This window comes from Coloeus monedula (assembly GCF_965178545.1).
Source record: "Coloeus monedula genome assembly, chromosome: 21".
Taxonomy (NCBI): domain Eukaryota; kingdom Metazoa; phylum Chordata; class Aves; order Passeriformes; family Corvidae; genus Coloeus; species Coloeus monedula.
The window spans coordinates 10,376,997-10,396,543 of record NC_138801.1 but is presented as its reverse complement, the minus strand read 5'-3'; the positions used below and the strand labels follow the sequence as shown (position 1 = coordinate 10,396,543).

Here is a 19,547-nt window from a genome sequence, read left to right as displayed (position 1 = left end):
GTGGAGATTTGCTCTAAAAACGGTTTGTCCTACCTGCAGGTTTTTCCTCCACACATTAACGGCCGCAAACGCCAGCTGCATCTGCTTCCTCCGCGCGTCCTTATGCCTTTTGTAAGCTATCTCTATGAATATTAAAAATATCCCGGCAACAATACCTCCAGCCACCAGCATAAACACACCTGAAATAAGCAGGAAAGTTACAGGGGGCAGTGGAAATTGCAACATGACCCCTCATTTCTTCTGCATCATGCTCAGCAACGGGAGCATCTGCCAACCCGGGGTCCCCCTGCCATCCCCCCGCAGTCCTGGAGGGCCGGGAGGGGAACACAGCCTGGGCACCTGAGGGATGTCGGTGCCATCTCTGGGGGGGCACAGGGCACTGAGCTGCAGCAATGCTGGGAACAGGCACGGCAAGCCCCAGGGCAGACCCCATCCCCAGGACCACGGGGTCGTCTGCACCAGAACCCAGCCCTGGTGCTCCAGTGTGGCTCGTCAGGAAGCACAGCCATGCACAGAGCCCTGTGCTGTCCTTGGATGCCCACAGCCCCGGGACTGATGGTTTTGGAGTGGTGTCTGAGGAGATGGAGCAAAATGCCCCCTTTCTCCACGCCTGTAACTCAGCCAGCAGTGCTGGTGAGAACGGGGTCCCATCCAACACCCCTCATCCCTCATCACTGCATGGTCTGGGTGTAGGATCGGCAGCACCACCTGAGTGCAGAGGGAGAGCCTGTCTGTGGGTTCTTACAGTCTTTGCAAGATGAAAACCCCTCTGCATCGATTATCCCTGTCCTGCCCCCACCCAGGGCTCCTCAGGACTGGGGGCTGCCCCTCGCCTCCAGCCCCCTCCTGCAGCAGGGTTCACCTCGGGAGCACCCCGAGGTGCTGCTCCCCTCTCTGCATTGGTGACAGCTCTGATTGCTCCGTGACAAGCACAGCTTGGCCAGGGCAGAGGAAGGGGAGCAGCGCTCACGCCAGGGCAGCCGCACCGGGGAGAAGGGCACCCAGGGACGGTGGGGGAAGCTTTGTTTGGAACAAGGTGGGAACAGAGCCCACCTCAGCAGCCTCCCAGCACTACGAAAGCACAAACCCAGAAGCAGCAGAGATTTGGCCTGAGAGGAGAGCCCCGGAGAGGAGAATGTCTTGAGCAAAAGCAGGCTACCCAGCGAAGGGGGAGAAAGAGGTTTGCAGAACAAACCTGCCATATTTTCAAAGGTGAGTGTTGCTGGGGCATTGCTACGGGAATCACACTCTTGATACCTCACCCAAGTCTTGTCCAAATCCTCCATGAAGCCGTTCTCGTGGGACCTGGAAGCACAAGGAGACAGCACAAGGTAGTCACTGAGGACCAGCCACAGGCAGCAGGGGCACACACTCTGTGTGCCTTCGTGCCTTCCGTCCTAGGACTCTGCAGCCCACAAACACAGGAACCACGGGTGTGCTGGCTGCGTGTGTGAGCACACCTGTGCACGTGTGGCCTTTGCAGAGTTGTGTGGGCTGGCTGCAGGGGCTGCCATGGCTCTCACACACACACAGAACCACGCACAGCGCTGTGAGCAGGCACCCACAGCCCCCCAGTGCCAAAAGAGCCACGTGTAAGCCGTGAGGAGGGTGTGTTCCCCAGGAAGGATGGAGCTGGCAGTGCTCAGAGGGCACTTGGAGGGAGTGGACATGAACCACATCTCCCAGTTCCCTCCTGCACAGTTCCTCCACCTGCCAGGGCCGCTTGGAGCTCAGGCAATGCTGGACCCCAGTCCCTTCTGGTGACCCCCAGCACCCTCGAGGTCAGGGCACTGCTGCTGGCAGCTCCCTGCCATGCACAGTGAGGGTTGGGGCACCCCAGCAGCTCAGTGTCCCAGCTCGGTGTCCCAGCTCGGTGTCCCAGCTCGGGAGCCGTGTCCTCACAGTGCCCGTTTCTGCCTGAACACCTCGTGGGGATGGGGTGGGCACAGAGCACACATCCCACCCCAGGATCACTGCACTCTCCTTCCTCTTGCTCCTGGTACACCCTCACCACCTTCTTGGGCCACCTGTAGCCCTGGGCTTCCCCATCCTCTCCCAGGAGGACACCAAGGACTCCTGTGGCCTCTTCAGGCTTGTCCCAAATCCCATCTGTCCTGCTGCCACCCATCCCCATGTTAAGACCATCCCACAGAAGGGGTCCATGGCTCCCTACATCACCTGGGTCCTGCCCGTCTTCCACATCCTGCCCATTCTCTCTCAGGCCTTTCACCTCTGCCTGGTGGTTCCTGACCTAAAATGAATCCCCCATGTCTCCCGCCCTTACTTGCTGCTTCCCAGCTGCCCGTTCCTCCATCATGACATTTCTCTGTCTGCAGCAGGTGTGGCATTTCCAAAGTAGTGCAAGGAAATCCCTTTTCACCCCTAATATCAGACTGGCTTGTGGCACCCCACACAGCAGATCAGTGCTGGTGTAAAAGCCTGGGACCCAGAGCGGGGACCCTGTGCAACAGGAATAGCCAGCGTTGGAAGAAAACCCCCTGGGTGACCGAGCCAGGGCAGTGCAGTGCTGTTGGACAGGCTGAGCCCTGAGGGAGCAGTGGGGAGATGGCAGCACCCACACCCTGCTCACAGAGACCTGTGCTGGACGGCCCCTGCTGCTCTCTGCCAGCTCTGCCTACACCCCTGGCTGACCATGGCTCTGCTCCCTGCCCTGCTCTGCCCTCCCTCCAGCTCCCTGCTGCTTCCCCAGCCCTGCGAGCCAGAGCTGAGGCTGTGGGTGCCCACCCCACTCCCTCAATGTCCCCTTTGTCAGGAGGGAATGGAGCCCCCAGCGCCCCTGTCCCTGCGGAGGGGTCTGGAGGGTGGCTGGCAGTGCCTGGCACGAGGCTACTTGAGTGCCAACACACGCAGCATTCAGGGCAAGCCCCATGCCCAGAGCCGTGTACGGACTTGAGGATGGCCAGGGAGACGTTCTGCTTCCAGGGGCTGTCCTTGCGCATCCCGATCCCGAAGCCAGAGCGGAAGAAGAGCTCCCCCGTCGTCACCAGGTCACACTTCTGGGAGGCCTCGAACTCCAGCACCGCCGAGTCCCAGATGAAGGCGTGGAGCTTGCTGGACACAGAGAGGGGATGGACAGGTCAGGCCAGGCAGCCCAGCTGGTCTGCAGCCACCATGGGAGCAGCAAGGGTGCTCCCAGCCCTGATTTAAACCCTGAAGCCACCCAGCCTTGCACTGGAAGAAGAAAAGAGGCCAGAAAGGGAGGCCATGGCCAGGGCCAGGGCTCCCACTGTGCCATTCCCCACGCAGACTTTTTGTGCTGCCCACCCAGAGACCTGGGCAGATCCCACCTGGCCCCAGCTGGGACGTCCCATCAAGCCACGCTTTGACCACAGCTCCCTCCAGCTTTGCCCTGCTTGCTCCACCCAGCTGCAGCTCCCTGAAGCCCTTCCCAGCCTGGCCAGGCGATGTGCTGGCCCTACTCACTTGTCCCTCACTGCCTGGATGGCTTCGGCAGCGCTCTCGTAGTTGTGCTTCTCCATGTGCCTGTACATGGTGCTCAGCTCCACCTGCCGTCGGAAGTAGATGTCCACGGAGCTCTGCTTCACCGTGGCGTAGATGAACTTGTCCGAGGGGTTGCGCAGCTGAAAGGCAAGGGCAGGGCTCCTGTTGTTTCTGTCCTTCAGCAGCAAAACTTTCTCACCCTAAAGCTGCATTTCTTAATTTCCCATCTCCTTCGGGGACCGGTTCCCTGGAGAAGACCTTGATCTCCCCAGGGGATGCCACGGGGCAATGGACGCTCTGGGACCACGGTGCTGGGGCAGGGGATGCTATGGGACAGGGACAGGGTGGCACTGATGGTGCAGGAGGCCTGTGGATGCCACGGCGCTGGCAGTGCCGTGGGCAGGGCACACAGCAGGGCGTGGGACGCTGTGGGTCAGTGCTGCTGCAGGGCACACTCCTGCGTGCCCAGGCTGGTGAGCTGTGGCTGCGTCCTTGCCAGAGCAGGAAATGGATTTGAGGCATGTGGAGAGTATTGACTGCACCGCAGGGACAATTTCGTTTGTTATAACTCATCCATAATGAATCGTTTCCTCGCTGGTTGGAGGAGGCTCTCCAGGAACTGGCAGGCAGTTTCACTGCAGACGGGCTATTTCTGGACAGGTTGTTTCCCTGCCGATCGCTGCCCGTGTCTGTTCCTTCCCACCCAGGGCAGGGGCTCAGACTGACCAGCACCAGCCCAGGCAGAGTTACCCGGGTCTGGCCCCCCAGCACAGATCACAGCCGTGGGAAATCAGGGCTCTGGGAACCACAAGCCACGTTCTGTGCCCCAGGGAAGGGGAAAGCAAGCGAGGGGTCATTACCCGGGGGTCGTTAATGCCTGTGATCCTCTCCTCAGGTCGGTCTAACACCAGGAAGGCTGCCAGGTTGGCAGTGTATGAAGCCACGATGATCATAGCAAAGCCAGCCCACACCATGCCGAGGATACGGGCAGAGAAACTCCGGGGAGCACCTGCGGGGGGAGAGGAGAGATCAGAGCGGCACCGCGAGGGCTTGGCTTGGTTGCCAAAGCCGTGTCAGTGCACAGGAGCCTGATGGCAGCTGCAGATGTGCACCATCCACCTGCTGTGCCAGCAGCTGTGCAGGGAGCTTCTGCACTGCCCGAACCAAAAAAGCCTCCAGCTCCTCCCAGGGCACGCTGTGTCCCACCTGAGAGGGTGAGTGACCCTGGGCAGGGGATCCAGCTCAAGCCTCCCTGCCCTGTTTCCCACCACCGGTGCTGGGGGTGGCAGGACCCAAATGTGACAACTGCCACAAATGTGCCACCCTCAGCATCACCAAACCTCCTGCCAGCCTGCTCCGAGGAGGGCTCAGGGAATGAGGTCCCACAGGGACCATGTGAGGGGGGGGCTGTGGAGGAGGGCAGGGGCTCCGCCCCAGCCCGCCCAGCCCAGAGCCAGGGCTGCAGGGCAGAGCAGTCCCGCTGTGACTGGGACTCACCTTCTCCAATGCCAGAGTTCAGCAGGACTCCCCAGGAGAACCACATGGCTGAGGAGAGAGTCAGGGCATCTTCCTCCTCCTCCTCACTGTTTACTTTGAACCGGCCAAATGGGCTGGAAAACAAGACCAAGAACCCTTCTCATTCCCCTTACCCTGATTCCCAGGACTCCCCACTGTGCCCTACATGTCCTGGTGCAGCCCTGTGTCACTCATTCCCACAGATGATGCCTGTGTCCCAAGCAGCTCCTCCCTGTTCTGTCCCACTGCCTGGCACATCCCTTGTGCCATCTGCAGCCCTGTCTGGCTCACACTGGTCCCAGTCCCATCACACTCTCCCCAGACCAGAAAGATCATCTGACCCTGGCCAGCTCAAGCCTCCCACACTGCAGCACAGAGGGCTCCCTGCAGATCAGCCACCAAAGCCTCTGGGCAGGGGGCTGAGGCAGGGACAGGTTATCTTGCCCTCAGAGAAGCTGCCACAGCACCAAGGGAGGCCGAGAGAAAATTCTCTCAGAGCCCAGAGGCTGACAGTCCCCTTGGCCAGGTATCTGTACAGCACCTGGCCTGACCAGGGGCTGGGTACTCCACACATCCATATCCCTTAGCTTAGGCAGCCAGAGGGGCCAGGAGCCTCAGCCCAGGCCTGGTGGGGCAGAGAAGGTGGGTTAAGTCCCTGTGAGAGCCCCCAAAGGGCTGCAGGGCTGTGCCTGGGCAAGGGACCCAGGGGGCAGTTCCCAGGAGCACCTCCCTGTCCCCTCCAGACCTGGGGTGGCCCAAAGTGCACTCACCTGAATCGGTCTAAGAGGTACAACATCACTGCCACCACGTGCACAGACAGCCCCACCAGCAGCCAGAGCGTGCTCTGGAAGGGTTGCATGAATGAGTCCAGGGTGCTGCGGGGGATTTCCTGCACACAGGAGAGAGGGGAACAGCGCTGGCACCCACCACACCTGCACCCTGCCTGCCTGGAGGGACCCACAGGGGCCTGCCCTGCCCCGAGCTCCTGCTGCTCGGCTGCACAGGAGGGGTCAGGGTGGTGCAGATGAGACCCAGCATTAAAACCAGCAGCCTGGAGCCTGGGATTGGCAGGGGCTGCACTGGGGGGAACTGGGCATGGTGCAACTTGGGGAACAGGGGCACCTCCCGTGTTCTACAGAACATCCCAGCCAGACCATACCTTCTTCACAAGGATGGTGAGGCCCTGGTACTTGAAGGGCTTGGAGAATTCAATGTACTGAGCCCGCTCGTTGTTGATGGTGAGGGGAGCCACAATCATGTCTGCCTGGCCGCTCAGCAGCTCTCCCATCATCCCGTTCCACTCCTTCTTGTTGCTGTTGTTCACCTGCCAGGAAGCCCAGGCAGGGTCAGAGCCCTGCCCTGACACACATCCCCCACCAGCCAGGACCCCGCACTGCCCTTCCACCCCACCCAGCTCTGCAGGAAGTTCCTACACACAATACAGGCAAAGAAAAATCCCAGGCTGCCAAAACTCACCCGCTCTTGGGTACCAAATTTACCATCAGCCACCAGGTGAACCTCATAGGTGAAGTTCATCACCCCTGCCAGGCGGATGAGCAGGTCAATGCAGAAGCCGTAGCAGCACAGTGCCACGGTGGGACGGCCTGGGGAGGGACAGAACGGGGATGAGCGGGGGCAGCCTTGGCCAGGGACCCCACCCAGGATCTGTGCCTGTCCCCAGCGAGAGCAGCCACCCCATGGCTCTGCTTTATATGGGATGTAACCATGTTATCCATCAGGGCCATCTGCCTGACCACCCTCTCTCACTGCCTCCATCACCTGAGGGTGTGGCAAGCTGGGGACAAAGGGGTCCCATTCCTTTGCTGTGTCCCAGTGAGGTGGGCTGAGAGTGGGTGCTCCCCACCCCCTGCAGGGCACGGAAGGGGCTCAGGGCATGTGCTGGAGGAGTCCTGACACGAACCCAGCAGGCTGAACGCAGCCCAGGACACAACTCTGGGGGGTTGTGCACAGGAAGGTGTGACGAGCCAAGGGGATGCCCTTCAGGTGGATTTGGGCAAGCCTGGCATTGCTGAGCAGCTCCCACCCCGCAGCAGGTGCTCGCTCCTGATCCTGACACGGGTTTCTGTAACAGTTTGAAACTGGTGCTGTGTCAGTGCAGCACGTGCTAACGTGCCTCGGGGCCCTTGCTGCTGCTGGAGATCAAGGCAGAGAGAACGGGAACATGTCAGCAGACAGAAACCTGGGATGCAATCCCCCAAAACAGCCCTGGAGCCCATCCAGGAGAGAGACAGTGGGAAATAATCTTTTGGGCTCAAACCCCTGGATGCCAGTGCCCAGTTCCTGCACAGCACTGCTGTGAGGCTGAGCCGATGGGGGGTGCCTGGGGGCTGGCAGTGCTGTCACCTCTCTGCGCCTCGTCCTCTGCACCTCCTGTGTGACTGAGCACCCTCCCTGGGACCCCTTCTTGCTGTGGGAGCCCCCACCAGACTGAGTTACCTGGGATGGTCTCATTGGGTCCAGTGCAGAACACCTTTTTGACAGGATCTCCATTGATAGTGAATTCCTCCCTGCACGTCCCATCTGCCTGAGTGGGCTTCACATACACAAAGGGCTCTTGGTGGATGGTTACAATCTGTGAGGTGAAGCACAAACTTCCTCGTCTCTGTTTCCCTCCAGAGCTACACTCCCGTGGTGGAAGCTTGGCTGCCCTCCCCAGAAACGGTGAACACCTTGTCCCTCCACCCTTTCCGTGCTGTTTTCTCTCATATCCACTTCCCACCTGTCTCTTTCCAAGCCCAAGGATGCCTGCCACCCTCTCTAGATTGACTCCAGCTGAAAGTTGTACTCTGAACACCCTCTCTGAACACCTTCTCTATTTCTCTCCTAAAGCCTCTCCCAGCCTTGCAAATGCTGCTGCCAGCTGCAGAGCAGCCGTGGAGGTGGGAGGCAGATAAAGTCACTGCCCGGCATGCAGAGGGCTGAGGAGCCCTGCCCCTAATGCCATTTGCTCTTACCTTCAGCTTGGTTGACATCTGATAGCCTTGAGGTTTCTCAGTCTCCCCCCCTGGCCAGATGATCTTCCTGTCGTTGGTCAGGACCTGTGATGGAGCCCAGAGGAAGCAGATGGACATGAGGCCAGGGTGGACACCCCCGTGCCCGACCCCTCCTGCCCAGCCCAGGCCTGTACGTACATTGCTGCCGTTGTAAATCCCAACCTGGACCAGCTTCCGATTCTGCAGGTTCATGATGCTGTAGTTGGCAAATTTCCTGTCCCCATCCTCATTGAACTCCACCCGCCCGGTGACACCCTCTGAGTACTTGGAGGACATCAACACCCTACGGAGAGAAACACAGCGGGGACAACCTAGAAAACCTGCTGTGGCCATTGAGACACCTCCCAAGGCATCAGAAGGGCAAATGCTCCCCCTCAGTTACCTGCCATAAGCTCACTACCCTGCAAAAGTCCAGCCAAGGCTACCTATGGTCTGTTCACAGCCCTGTGGTCATCCCCTCCTGGTGGATGGAATCAGTTTCCCAAGTGTTCACTACCATACCTGCTGTCATTGTCCCTTGTTTTCCACCAGATCAGTCCCATTCCCTTCTGGAATGATCTGTCCCACAGCACCCAAGGCCACTTTCCTCTGGGTGTCCCTAGGGAGGTGCGTCCATGCTGCAGCTTCTGGTGCTGTGCCTGGCACCTGCCCTTCCCAGCCTGGGTAGTGCCCCAGGAACACACAAATACCACCCAGGGGAGAAGCAGCCCCCAAACCCTGGAAACATGACAGTGGAGACGCACAAGGATTGCCTAAGACACTTGTGAAGAGCAGCTTTGACTTCTCATGCCAAAGACTCACTGCAGGGGATGCCAGAAATGCCTCTAAAACAATCTCCAGGCTTTGCAGGCCTCATGCTCAACAGAACCCAGGACTGCAGGGAGTGGCTGCTGCACCAAGGCCCAGCCCCTGTGGGCCCAGCACCCACAGGGATGCAGGGACTGGGGTCTGGAAGTGCATGCAGGACCTGCTGACCCCCTGCCCTGGCAGCAGGACCCCACAGGCACATGCTCCCATCTGTGACACCCCAGCCTCCACATGCACAGCACCAGGGTTTGCTACAGCTGACAGCAACCTGTCCCATGCATGGACATCTCCTGCCACCAAGCCCTGCTGGCAGCGCTGGGCCCATGCCACAGCCCTTGGAATGTTCAGCAGGAAACGCGTCTGCAGCACCAAGATAAAATGGGACAGAAACGTCCCCCTACCTTGATTCGGCAGACACCCCCCTCTCTCCCACTTCTGCCCATGGAATTAAGATCCAGACTAGAGGAGACCAAGGTCCCCAATCTTTTCCCCCTAGAATCATTCCCTGCCCACACATCCCAGCTGTCTAAGCATTGCCCAGGGTAGCATGGGTTGACACGGACTGAATTGGTGCCTGGCACCAGGATGATGCATAAACAGCCTGGAAAACTGGGTGCCATCTCCTGAGCCCATTCCTGGGAGAGTTTTCTAGGAGAGATGTAGCTCTCACATCCAAATCATGCAGGAGAGCCCAGGCAGCCCTGTGCCTCGTGCCCCAAAGCTTTAGTGACAGACACCTTGAACAAAGCCACCATGTCCTCCTGCACTTTTTCCACATGCTCCCACCTTTTCCAGCTCTCCCCCAGCAGGTCCTCTGCTCCCTCCAGCAGGGCCCTTTCCCCAATACCTCTTAAAAAGGGGTCCTGTCTTCCAGATGTTGGTGTTGCCCACGCAGCCCCGCGGTGGGTCTGTGATATTCTCCTTCTCAAATAAGTCGTGCACGGCCTGGGCCACCACGGCGACAGCGTCACTGATGTGGGCAGACTCGTTCTTGCCGTTGATGAGCTGCAGACCGATCACTCCTGCCGCGGGCAGAGGGGGAGGCAGGTCAGCATTCCCGGGATCGCCGGCTGCTCCAGCGCTGCTGCCGTGCCCAGCGCTTGGGGACAGCGGACACACGGCTGCGGGGCTGAGGATCCCTTGGATGCAGCGGGGAGTTGCCTGAGCTTCAGGCAGGAGCAGGCAGGGGCAGCGGGGCTGGGCTGGCTCTGTCCTGCTGGGCACAGCTCCGTGTACCACGGACACCCTGGGCTCCACCCGCACGGCCCAAGCCTTCCCCCAGGTGACAGGCAGCTTGCAAAGTGCCAGTGACACGGATTCGGGGCGTGGCAGCGTGGCCAAGGCTGTGTCCCCATGCAGGCAACGGGAGCGGAGAGCAGAGTGTGGGACCCTCCGTTCGGGACCACCACGGCACCGCGTTCCCCCAGCCCCAGGGGTCCCGGGGAGGGCAGGGGCCGCTCGCCCCGGCCCCACCAGGCTGCTCCGAGCCTGGCTGCAGCGGGACGGAGCTCGGGAGGTGCCTACCATCGGGGGCGTAGCGCAGGGCATTGCCCGAGATCTCCCGCTCCCCCACCAGCCACACGTAGCCGGAGCCCGTCATGTTGAGCATGGCTGCTGATCTGTACACCGTGGCCGCGTCATCCTCGCTGCAACGACACGAACGGAACGGCGATGTGGCTCCAGCTGCCAGGTGGCCCCGTTTCCACATCCCACGGGTGTGGCAGCGCCGGAGAGCACACAGCCCCGGGTGTCTCTGCTTGCTGGTTCTCCTGGGTAGTGGCTAAATCCTTGATGCAATGGGAGCCTTCCCCTCAGCTTCAGCTGATCCCTCAGCTCCCAGCGCTGCTGAGCACCTGCTCATCTGCACATCGTGCTGTAGGCACGGGGCCATGAGGCTCCCCTCCTTCCCAGCTGGGCCAGGGCACACGGTCAGTAACCACGGCCGCTCCTGCAGGACAGCCGGACACGTCAGCCACGTTCGGGATGGTCACTGCCTGGCCAGCAGCACGTCCAGCACAGCTCAGCACCCTCCACCTGCCCGGGACAGGGGGCTGTGTGTGGAGTTTCTCTCAGGCTCCTTGGAGGGATGTCAAACCCCAAATCCACACTGACTCCAGCGCTGGGCAGCGTCGGGAGAGAGGAAATCAGAGCAGGGAGGGGACGGGACAGCACGGCCTCACCTGGCAGAGAGGATGATGACCCTGGCCTCCAGCTCCTTCGCCTCCAGCAGCAGCGATGTCACATTTTTGGTTCCAGGGTCAAACTGAAGCACTTTCTCAGCCTGCGATTAGTATGAGCAAAGCTGGTTAGTGAGGGAGCCCCAGGACTGGCGGTGAGAGCCATGCTATCTAGAAAAGGGTCAAGAGAATTCATTAAACTGCACAAAAGTCTGCTAAATAAGGTTGGTTATAGTTATTTTTTTTTCTTTTTCTTTCCTTTCTTTCTTTTCTTTCCTTCCTTCCTTCCTTTCTCTTTTATGATTTTGACTTTTTGGTTGTTTTATTTTTTTAATTTTTTTTTTTTTTTTTTTTGCACTGTGCATGCAAACTGAAGTCAATCAAGACCCAAAAAGAGGCGTGCATTGTACAGGAAAGAGAAAAAGGCTTTGAAATGCAATTGAAAACTCAAACGAGTGTTGTTTTTCAAAAACATGGGAAATGAAAAAAACATATTGCACAGGGTTAACCTTTGGGAATCAAAGTGAGCAACTTACACCAAGGAACCGTTTCCTTTGGGGAGGAAAGGGGGTTGGTTCAACTTTTCAAAAAAAAAAAAAAAAAAGAACTTGCAAGTTAATTACTGGTTCACATGCATGTTTCAAAAAGAAATCCTTCCGGGGTCAGCTGGCTAAGTTTCCATTCTCAAGTCCAAACCAAACTATCTCAACATAAAAACGTGCTACCAAGAAACATAGTCATGGATTTTTTTTTTTTTCTTTCTTTTCTTTTCTTTTTTTCTCTTTCTCTTTTTTTTTCTTTTTTTTTTATTTTTCTGTTGGCTGTGGCTATTTTTCATTTGCTAGTTAGGTTGGTGGGCGGCGTGCATTTCCATGCATATATACCTTGGGTCCTCGCTTGTTGTCATAGGAAAGTTGGTCGAGGTTTTCATAGTTCCTTTTTTTACTCTGATGAATAATGTGCACAGAGAAAATATGTAGACACAGAAGAATATTATAAACAGTTGAAAATGACGTGTAGTAAAGCAATCCAACATCCACCTCCTCCTCCACTGTTTGCTAAAGGGTCTCTATAACGCTGGAGCTCGCAAAAACCACTATCAGGAGAGATTGTGCCTCAGCTCTCACGGGAGCGTCACGGAGCAATCTGAGAGCAAAGCCTGAGTGTCACAGCTGGTGCGATGCAGTTGCATTTTCCCTTGCGGGACTGGGGAATTCTTCAGCAAGGAATTTTTATCTTAAGCTCAGAAACAATCTAAGGGCCTAAGTGGTGGGGTTTCCATGGAATTACTGTGGAAGTAAAGGACAAAATGTTGTGTACGGAAAGTGCTGGATAAAGGCAAACTGTTACAGTTAAGAGTATTAGCATTACCAGCGTCACTATCAGCATCACAGTCCTGTCCACCCTCAGAGAGTTCACACAAAGTGCGGTGTCTCAGCTGAACCTCTCACCCCCTGAACGGAGGGAGCAGCTTTCTGAGCTCCGTTGACATCCAAAAGAGAAAGATAAAGTTCTCTACGTCCCGTGCTGGCTCAAAGCGTGGCGATATGAAGCAATGGTGAACATGGGATGACATTGCAGCTTTTACCTGGTCCCTGGGGAGGGCCCAGGGCACCTCACGGCTCCGCAGCACACGGGTGGCCCTGGGAGGTGCAGCTACCCGAGACCAGGGTGCCCCTAACCTGGCCCTAAGTGTGGCTAGCAGGGCTCACTGCTTGGTGGTCTCCACGCTGCTGACTGGAGCATCCCACTGGGGCTTGGGGTGTGCACTGACCCCGGAGAGAACAGACGAGCAGAGAGCCTGCTCCTCCCCTGCTCTGCTGCCTCTGCCACGTGTGCTGCTTGGCCCCAGAGGAGCCCGGGGCAGGGCACCCACTGCTGGGGGTTTCCTCTGGTGCAGAGCCCTGACCCTGCAGCAGCGTGCACAGAGCCCCGGGATCTTCCTGGGAGCAGCTCCTGCAGCCAGGCCAATAACAGCGACCTGATGGTGCCTTCAGGAGAGGGCTTGGCACGTTCTGGTGGGACACAGTCTGACATCTTCTCCTCGACCCCACCCCAGCTGGGCATCCCTGATCTGTGTACATGGGGTGTGGGACACAGCTCTACTCTCATCTCCATTTTTCCAGAGCCTTATGGCAATGGATCCCTGCCAGGAACCTGACCCTTTGCACCCCCGGCGTGCAGGGGTCCACGTTCCCAGGTTGTTCCTCAGACAGACAGGTTTGTCTTCATCTTGCTTTCCACACTAACCAGCTTGCCTTCCCCTGAGCATTCAGGCCAGTCTTTGGCAGGCCATTTTTCCAGGTCTCCTTTCCATGCAGCCGTGTGATCTTTCCCTTCTTCTCCTTGGACACAGCCCAACAGGTTTTTCATTGCTCAAAGAAATTGGGTCCTGGAAAGAACAAGTGTCTGAAGAGGCAAAATCTGCTTGGAGCCCAGGTCTGCCTTCATTTCTGATGACTCCCACAGCGAGGATTTCTGCAGTGGCTTCGCAGTGGCTTCTGCTGGGCCTGCAGTGAGCCCTGGAGTAACGACTGCTCCGAGGAGACCAGAGCTGCAGCAGGACAGCAGGAATGTTCTCCAGTGAGGGCACACTGGTCACTGCTCCCCAGGCACTGTCAATAGCCAAAAACCTGGTCATCCATGTGGCAGCCTCCAACCAGAAATTGCTGGGATGTGCTGGCACCTCGGCCCAGGCTGGTCAGCAGAGTCTCGGGTGCAACAAGGCTGGCACCTGATCACCTCTCCCTGTCATTAGCCCTGTTTCCAGAACTAGACTAGTAATGTCTCCTCTTTTTCCCATTATTCCATGTGATCCTGCAGTCCTTCTTTGTTCTTCACGTTTCACACAGGGATTGACAAATTAGAGATTCCCTTTCCACCACATTCTCCTGCATTCACTCAAAAAAATTGCCACTTCCATGAACGCCACTGTCCCAGAGAAAGGCAGCCAGCACAGCAGGGACCTGCCAGCTGTGGCCTGGAGAAGCTCTGGTTTCAGAGTGTCCAGCGCTCCCTCCTGAGCCCCAGCAGCACTGGGGGCCTGCCCCATGAATGAGCAGAGCTGTGCTGGGTGGAGCAGCAGCTCCAGGCTGAGAGTTGCTGCAGACAGCCCCAGGACAAGGCCAGCACATGGGGCACTCCGGGGCTGGCCAGCATGGCCTGAGCTCAGTACTGGAGGTGCAGACTCACACAAGGGTGCCTGGATGGCACACGGGGCTGGCACAGACCCTGGGGGCAAAGCCATGCCCCAAAACAAGAGCTCAGATGAGCAGGTGCATCTCTGACCCAGAGCTGGTCCTCCATGTCCTCAGGGGCTGTGATCCAAGCCTGGAAGAGGTTGGGATCAGGTCTCCTGCCTGCTCCCTCCCCAGGGCCCAGCTGCCCTTGGAGAGGTGGGGGAGGGGCCCGTGGTACAGCTGCATGGCATGAAAAGAGTCAGCACATCAGTGATCAGGAGAGAGACGGGAGAGAAGAGGTGGAGGAAGACAGGAAAGCCCCAGTGGGGTACCCACCACCTGCAAGACCAGTCAGACCAGCCTGTCTGAGCTTTTCTCAAAGGAAAAAGAAACAAGATGCAGTGGCACACCCCAAAGAGAGGACAAGGTGACCTACTGGGACAGAGCAGGTGGCCCAGGCTGAAGAGTGGCCAGCATCTGCAGAAGCCCAGTGGCTGCCAGGAGACACCAAGACGTGGTAGATGCAAACGTGGGAAAGGTCTGAGGACAGACCCTCCCTCCCCATCTTTCAAGCTCCAGATCTCAAAGGCTCTCCCATGGGGTGGACAGGCTGAAGAAGAAATGCACCCTGTGCCTGGGAGCAGCACATGGAGCAAAAGGCAGTGGAGGCATGGGAAGGAACAGCAAAACGGGATGAACTGCAGGAAAACAGAAGGCGGAAAACAAAAGATGCAAGAGAAGAGATGAGAGGCTGCCGGTGTCTCTCTCTGTGTGAAGGGCACTGTGCTGGGAAGAGGCTTTGGAGAAAAACACTGTCCTGCTGTCACCCAGTGGGAAGCTGCCTTTGGGGGCAGGAGGATTCTCTGTGGCTGGTGGAACATCAGTGCCTCATGACGGCCTGGGATACAGCAAGGATGAAACTTCTTAGAAATCACCGCCAAAATCAGGAGTCTGTCAGTCAGTGTGGCTCATGCCAGCCTGCACCCCTACACCTGTTGTTCCTCCAGGGAGGTGACGAAGAGCAGTCACAGGGTCCGGTCTCTCAGCTCAGTCACCAGCTCCAAGCACGAGAAGTGTCTATGGCCACATCTCCTCAGCAGCTGAGAGACTGCCAAAGGTCCAGCAGCTGCAGGTGGGGCTGGAAAGAGCAGGTTGGGGTCCCTGCCTGTGACCCAGGAGGGAACAGCCCCGAATGGGCGCCTGCCCTGATGCCGCTGGAGACTTGGATGAACTCAGGCTCTGCCCATCTGAAGGAGACCTCACTCTGCCCCAGGAGAGAGGATGTGCTGGGACTTCACATCCTTGCCTTCCAGATTGCAGCCAGACAGCTTCCTGTGCTCTCCTTCTCCGCTTGTCTTGAAGGCCTGTTCAGTCCTTCCCCTCCACGCTGCAGGTCTGTGCTTTGTCCTCCTGCACCTCGGGGCCCTCCCCTGCCTCCCTCCCTGCTCCTGCTGGCCCTGACAGCAGGTGCCAGGCACCTCCTGGGGACAGCTGCTCCCACACCCGCCCTGTGTGACAGCATGGGGTGTCAGGAAAGCAGCGTTTGGCATGGGCTTCGATGGAGATGGGAACGGGCCGACAGCTCTACCAGAGGGTCATTACAGCCCCGGGCTGCCCTGCCCCTCCTAAGCACTAAGCTGAGCCCCCAACAGCCAATTCAGAAGCTGCTTTTCGGGGTAGGCTTGGCACTGCTGGGTCTGCCTGGCCCCGGGGTGGCTGCAATGGGGCAGGTGCTTCCCTAAGCTGAGCGACTGGTCCTCTCCTTGGGTGGGACTCTTGGGCGAGGCATTTGCAGAGCTCCAGGTTATCCTTCCCTTCATTTTGTGGTCGATTTACATGTAGGAGATTTTGACCATGGCAAAGCAAGTGAAATGAATAAAGTACAAAGTTCTGTCAGGTACTAGTCAGACACTGTTGATGCTTTAAGCATGTTAGCCATGTTACAATGGAAAGAAAAGGTGTTTTACATACAGAAATCTACATACATACAACAGCCCAAGACTTCTAGTTTTGTTGTTGCTTAAACAAAGCTACAAGACAATGTTCAGGAACTGACCTTGGACTCTTTCTCCTCCAGGAGGGTCTCCAGCTTCTTTTGTGCAGCACGACCCTCGTGGTCGTCGCTGACTATCAGAATGACGTGGTTCCAGTTGAAGACTCTCATCATCTCAAACCAGACGTTGGCCTGGTGAGAGTAAGGTGGGACCGTGCGCAAAAAGGACAGGTGGATGCTCTGCAAGGAAGAACAAGAGCTCAACACAGGCTGTGGGGGTGTCAGCCACACTTGCAGGGACGGGGCTGGGATCACAAAGCCATTTGGGGAAGACCTCTGGGATGCACACCTAGAGCTAATCTCTGGGACCTGCATCCTTCCTTCTGGCTGGGAAGCAAACCCTGGATATGATTTTGTACCTCTCTGAGGTTAAACCAGAGCATGGCAAAGAGGGGTTTCTGTTTTGTGGTCCACAAGTGCACAGAGGAGAAAAGCCTCTCAAGCCACGAATGGCCAGCAGTGTTCAGTGCAAATATAGCCTTGCCTCTTGACCTTTCAAATAATTACCAGGCAATGGGCATCGAAAAGAGAAAGAATTCCCATCAGAAGGCAGAGACAGGCCCAGGCAGCTGCGCATTCGCCATTTGCCATGGCAGAAGTTGAGAAAGGCAGTTTTATAACGTGGTCCCTGGCTGTTTCTAGGTCAGCCTGTTCTGCAGCAGCAGGCAGAGCAGGCAGCTCTGGATCCGTGCCCCAGCAAACCTCTCTGATTTGGTTAAAGACATCGTCATGGTTGGCTGATTGAGCAATAGCAATTCCAGCCTAATTAAGTACAGCGCTCTTAGGGGAGCAATCAGGCCAAAAGCTGGAGCTGACAGAGAGCTTTCAAACAAATGCAGCTCGTCCAAAAAGCCCTAGAGTCAAACATTAGGAAGTGAAAGTGCTCATGCTCAGCATGGACCCTACTTGACAGCCCAGCTACATGCTGGAGGGAGGCAGGAGCCTGAACTGGAGAGGACAAAAATAAAGCACCATAATATTTCTTTCTGTGAGGCTGAGATGGTTGTCTGGACCAAACAGGGCTTGTCCAGACCTGCTCATCCAGAGACCAGACCCAGAACGGGTCAGAAACATCCTGAATGGGCCAAAGTAATTCACACTGGAAAGGAAAAGGCATCATGTCCCCCATGGGCACACACAGGAAGGACAGACACACCAAATAAATCCTCTTCCTCACACTCAGCACGGTGATAACGTCAAACCAGACCATGAAACGTACAGAAAATCCCCTGCACAGGGTCAGCAGCTCCCTGCTCCTGCCCCAGCCCAACACACGACAGAGGCAGCAGCAGGGCCACCACAGCACGGGGAACATTTCCTCATGGTGAGACACTGAGGAGAAGGGTGGATGGTTAATCAGAGGGGGAAACAAACCAGGAGAGCCACAAGGAGACTCTCGGAGTGTGACTGACACAGACATTACAGTCACAGCAAGAGCAGCTCACTCCACAAGACCAGCCCTTATCCTGGGATTGGGAAAAAACCCCATAGGGACAAACAGTGAAAGATAACCATGGTCTCCACACCAACACAGTGTCCAGGAGCTCTTTGGAGTCAGCGGAGATGCCCAGGAATTTCCAGGTCCAGCTGCACAGCCTGGGTCAGGGGCACACCATCTGGATCTAAGCATTTTTAGTTTTTAACCCCTGAGCATTTTTAATTGCTTTAAGGAAATACAGGGAAAGTGAAACTGGAAATGGGGAAAAAAAAATCAGAAGAGAGAAAAGAATGAAAAAAGAACAGAATTAATATTAAATATTAAATATTAAAAATATTAATATTTAATATTAAAAATAGAAATCAGAAAAACAAAGGTTGGAAAATCAAAATTCTATCAAAATTCTTTCAATCCCTTTTTGAAATGACAAAATCTTTGAAATTTCAGTATATTGCATCACTTTATTTTTTAGTTTCCCAAGCAGCTTGCAAAAATTCTGTTTAAACCGATCATGGCTTTCTTAAGTATTGTAAATACATATCACTGTGTTCAGAGGAAAAATTTACTGCAAGGTTGTTGGGGAGCAACTTGGTTTAACAGCCCAGACAAATTTGCTTTCTGAGGTGATGTCAAAAGGGTCATGGACAGGCTCTGGTGGTACCTTAGCTCCTGGATCCCTGAACTGCGGTTTTCAAATAGGATAATGAAGAAAAATCCACAGCGAGTGCCGAGCCGAGATCTCAGGATGAGCACTCACGGTCTGTGCGTGGCTCTTGAAGCACCTGGGACTCCTGAGCATCTCTGCAGGGGCCAAAGATTGGCAGAAAAATGAAAGTAGAGTCCCCCAAATGTTCAACTTGCGCTGTGCAGAGGCAGGTGAGAATCTGGCTTGGTGTAATTTGATAACCCCCATTGCAACACACACAGTGACACCTCACAGGTCCCTGTCACACCCCTCTGATACCCAGCACAGAGCTCTCCCGGGCATGGGCACGTGGGCTGCACTGCAAAGGGTGGGCATGCAGTGGTTTCTGCATCCTGATTAGCCCATTTTTTGGCAAGTAACTGTTAAAAAAGACCTGGTGCTTCTAGCAGAGCCTCTGTGAGAGAACCAGCGCAGCGTGTGGGCTCACCCAGCTGCAGCAGCTCTGGTGTGCTGCTCCAAGCACCTGAACTCGGGGCTGTCCAGGGTCATCACCCCCTCCTCTCGGATCAGGCACACAGCAAAAACTGCTTCTCCTTACAAACCCACAGCTGGCCTTGTAGGATGTTTTGTAGGATCCTCACCCCTTGCCCTCCTCTGAGTGTGCCTGGTGCTGGTCACAGCGCTGGAGTGGGACCATGGGAATGGCTCCCACCAACCCCAGCCTGCTGAGAAGCCTCCCTACAGCCCACCCACACCTGAGTGCTCAGCCCTGTGCTCCCTCACTTGGTTCTGGTTCTGCAAACAGGCAGTAAATACAGCCTGGGGTGAAATCCAGGTGCCCAAGCTCAGCAGGAGCCCAGGGGGCTGGAGCCAAAAAGCACCGGAGGGAGCGTGGTTTGGGGTATTTCCTGTGAGGGTGGGCAGGCCCTGGCACAGGGTGCCCAGAGCAGCTGGGGCTGCCCCTGGATCCCTGGCAGTGCCCAAGGCCAGGCTGGACATTGGGGCTTGGAGCAGCCTGGGACAGTGGGAGGTGTCCCTGCCCATGGCAGGGGTGGCACTGGATGGGCTTTAAGGTCCCTCCCAACACAAACCAGTCTGGGATTCTCTGAAGATTCTGTGTGAGGTCAGGACTTGAGAACTGCAAATACTTGATGCAAGTCCATACAAAGAGGAGCTGTTTGAGCCGATCTTGTGTGTCTGTGTGAAAGCACAGGCTGTGCATGCACAGCTGTGAGCCTGAACCTGCAGAAAGCACA

The 19,547-nt window shown here is 56.5% G+C and overlaps 1 protein-coding gene across 4 annotated transcripts in view; it reads right to left on the bottom strand.

Annotated features, from left to right (window-relative positions):
* GRIN1 (glutamate ionotropic receptor NMDA type subunit 1) overlaps positions 1-19,547 on the bottom strand; it is a gene marked incomplete at both ends in the record, with an annotated part of 36,371 nt that overhangs the window by 8,724 nt on the left and 8,100 nt on the right. For 2 of the 4 annotated variants that reach the window (XM_082295156.1, XM_082295157.1), the window contains 17 exons: positions 34-179; positions 1,196-1,305; positions 2,911-3,072; positions 3,445-3,602; positions 4,323-4,471; positions 4,960-5,072; positions 5,748-5,866; positions 6,137-6,301; positions 6,454-6,581; positions 7,435-7,570; positions 7,953-8,036; positions 8,130-8,274; positions 9,646-9,820; positions 10,323-10,444; positions 10,979-11,079; positions 11,860-11,922; positions 16,211-16,387. In XM_082295156.1, coding sequence (XP_082151282.1) covers positions 34-179; positions 1,196-1,305; positions 2,911-3,072; positions 3,445-3,602; positions 4,323-4,471; positions 4,960-5,072; positions 5,748-5,866; positions 6,137-6,301; positions 6,454-6,581; positions 7,435-7,570; positions 7,953-8,036; positions 8,130-8,274; positions 9,646-9,820; positions 10,323-10,444; positions 10,979-11,079; positions 11,860-11,922; positions 16,211-16,387 — 2,253 coding nt within the window. The remainder of the gene's footprint in view (positions 1-33; positions 180-1,195; positions 1,306-2,910; positions 3,073-3,444; positions 3,603-4,322; positions 4,472-4,959; positions 5,073-5,747; positions 5,867-6,136; positions 6,302-6,453; positions 6,582-7,434; positions 7,571-7,952; positions 8,037-8,129; positions 8,275-9,645; positions 9,821-10,322; positions 10,445-10,978; positions 11,080-11,859; positions 11,923-16,210; positions 16,388-19,547) is intronic. The other 2 variants (XM_082295158.1, XM_082295155.1) reach the window with 1 other exon arrangement.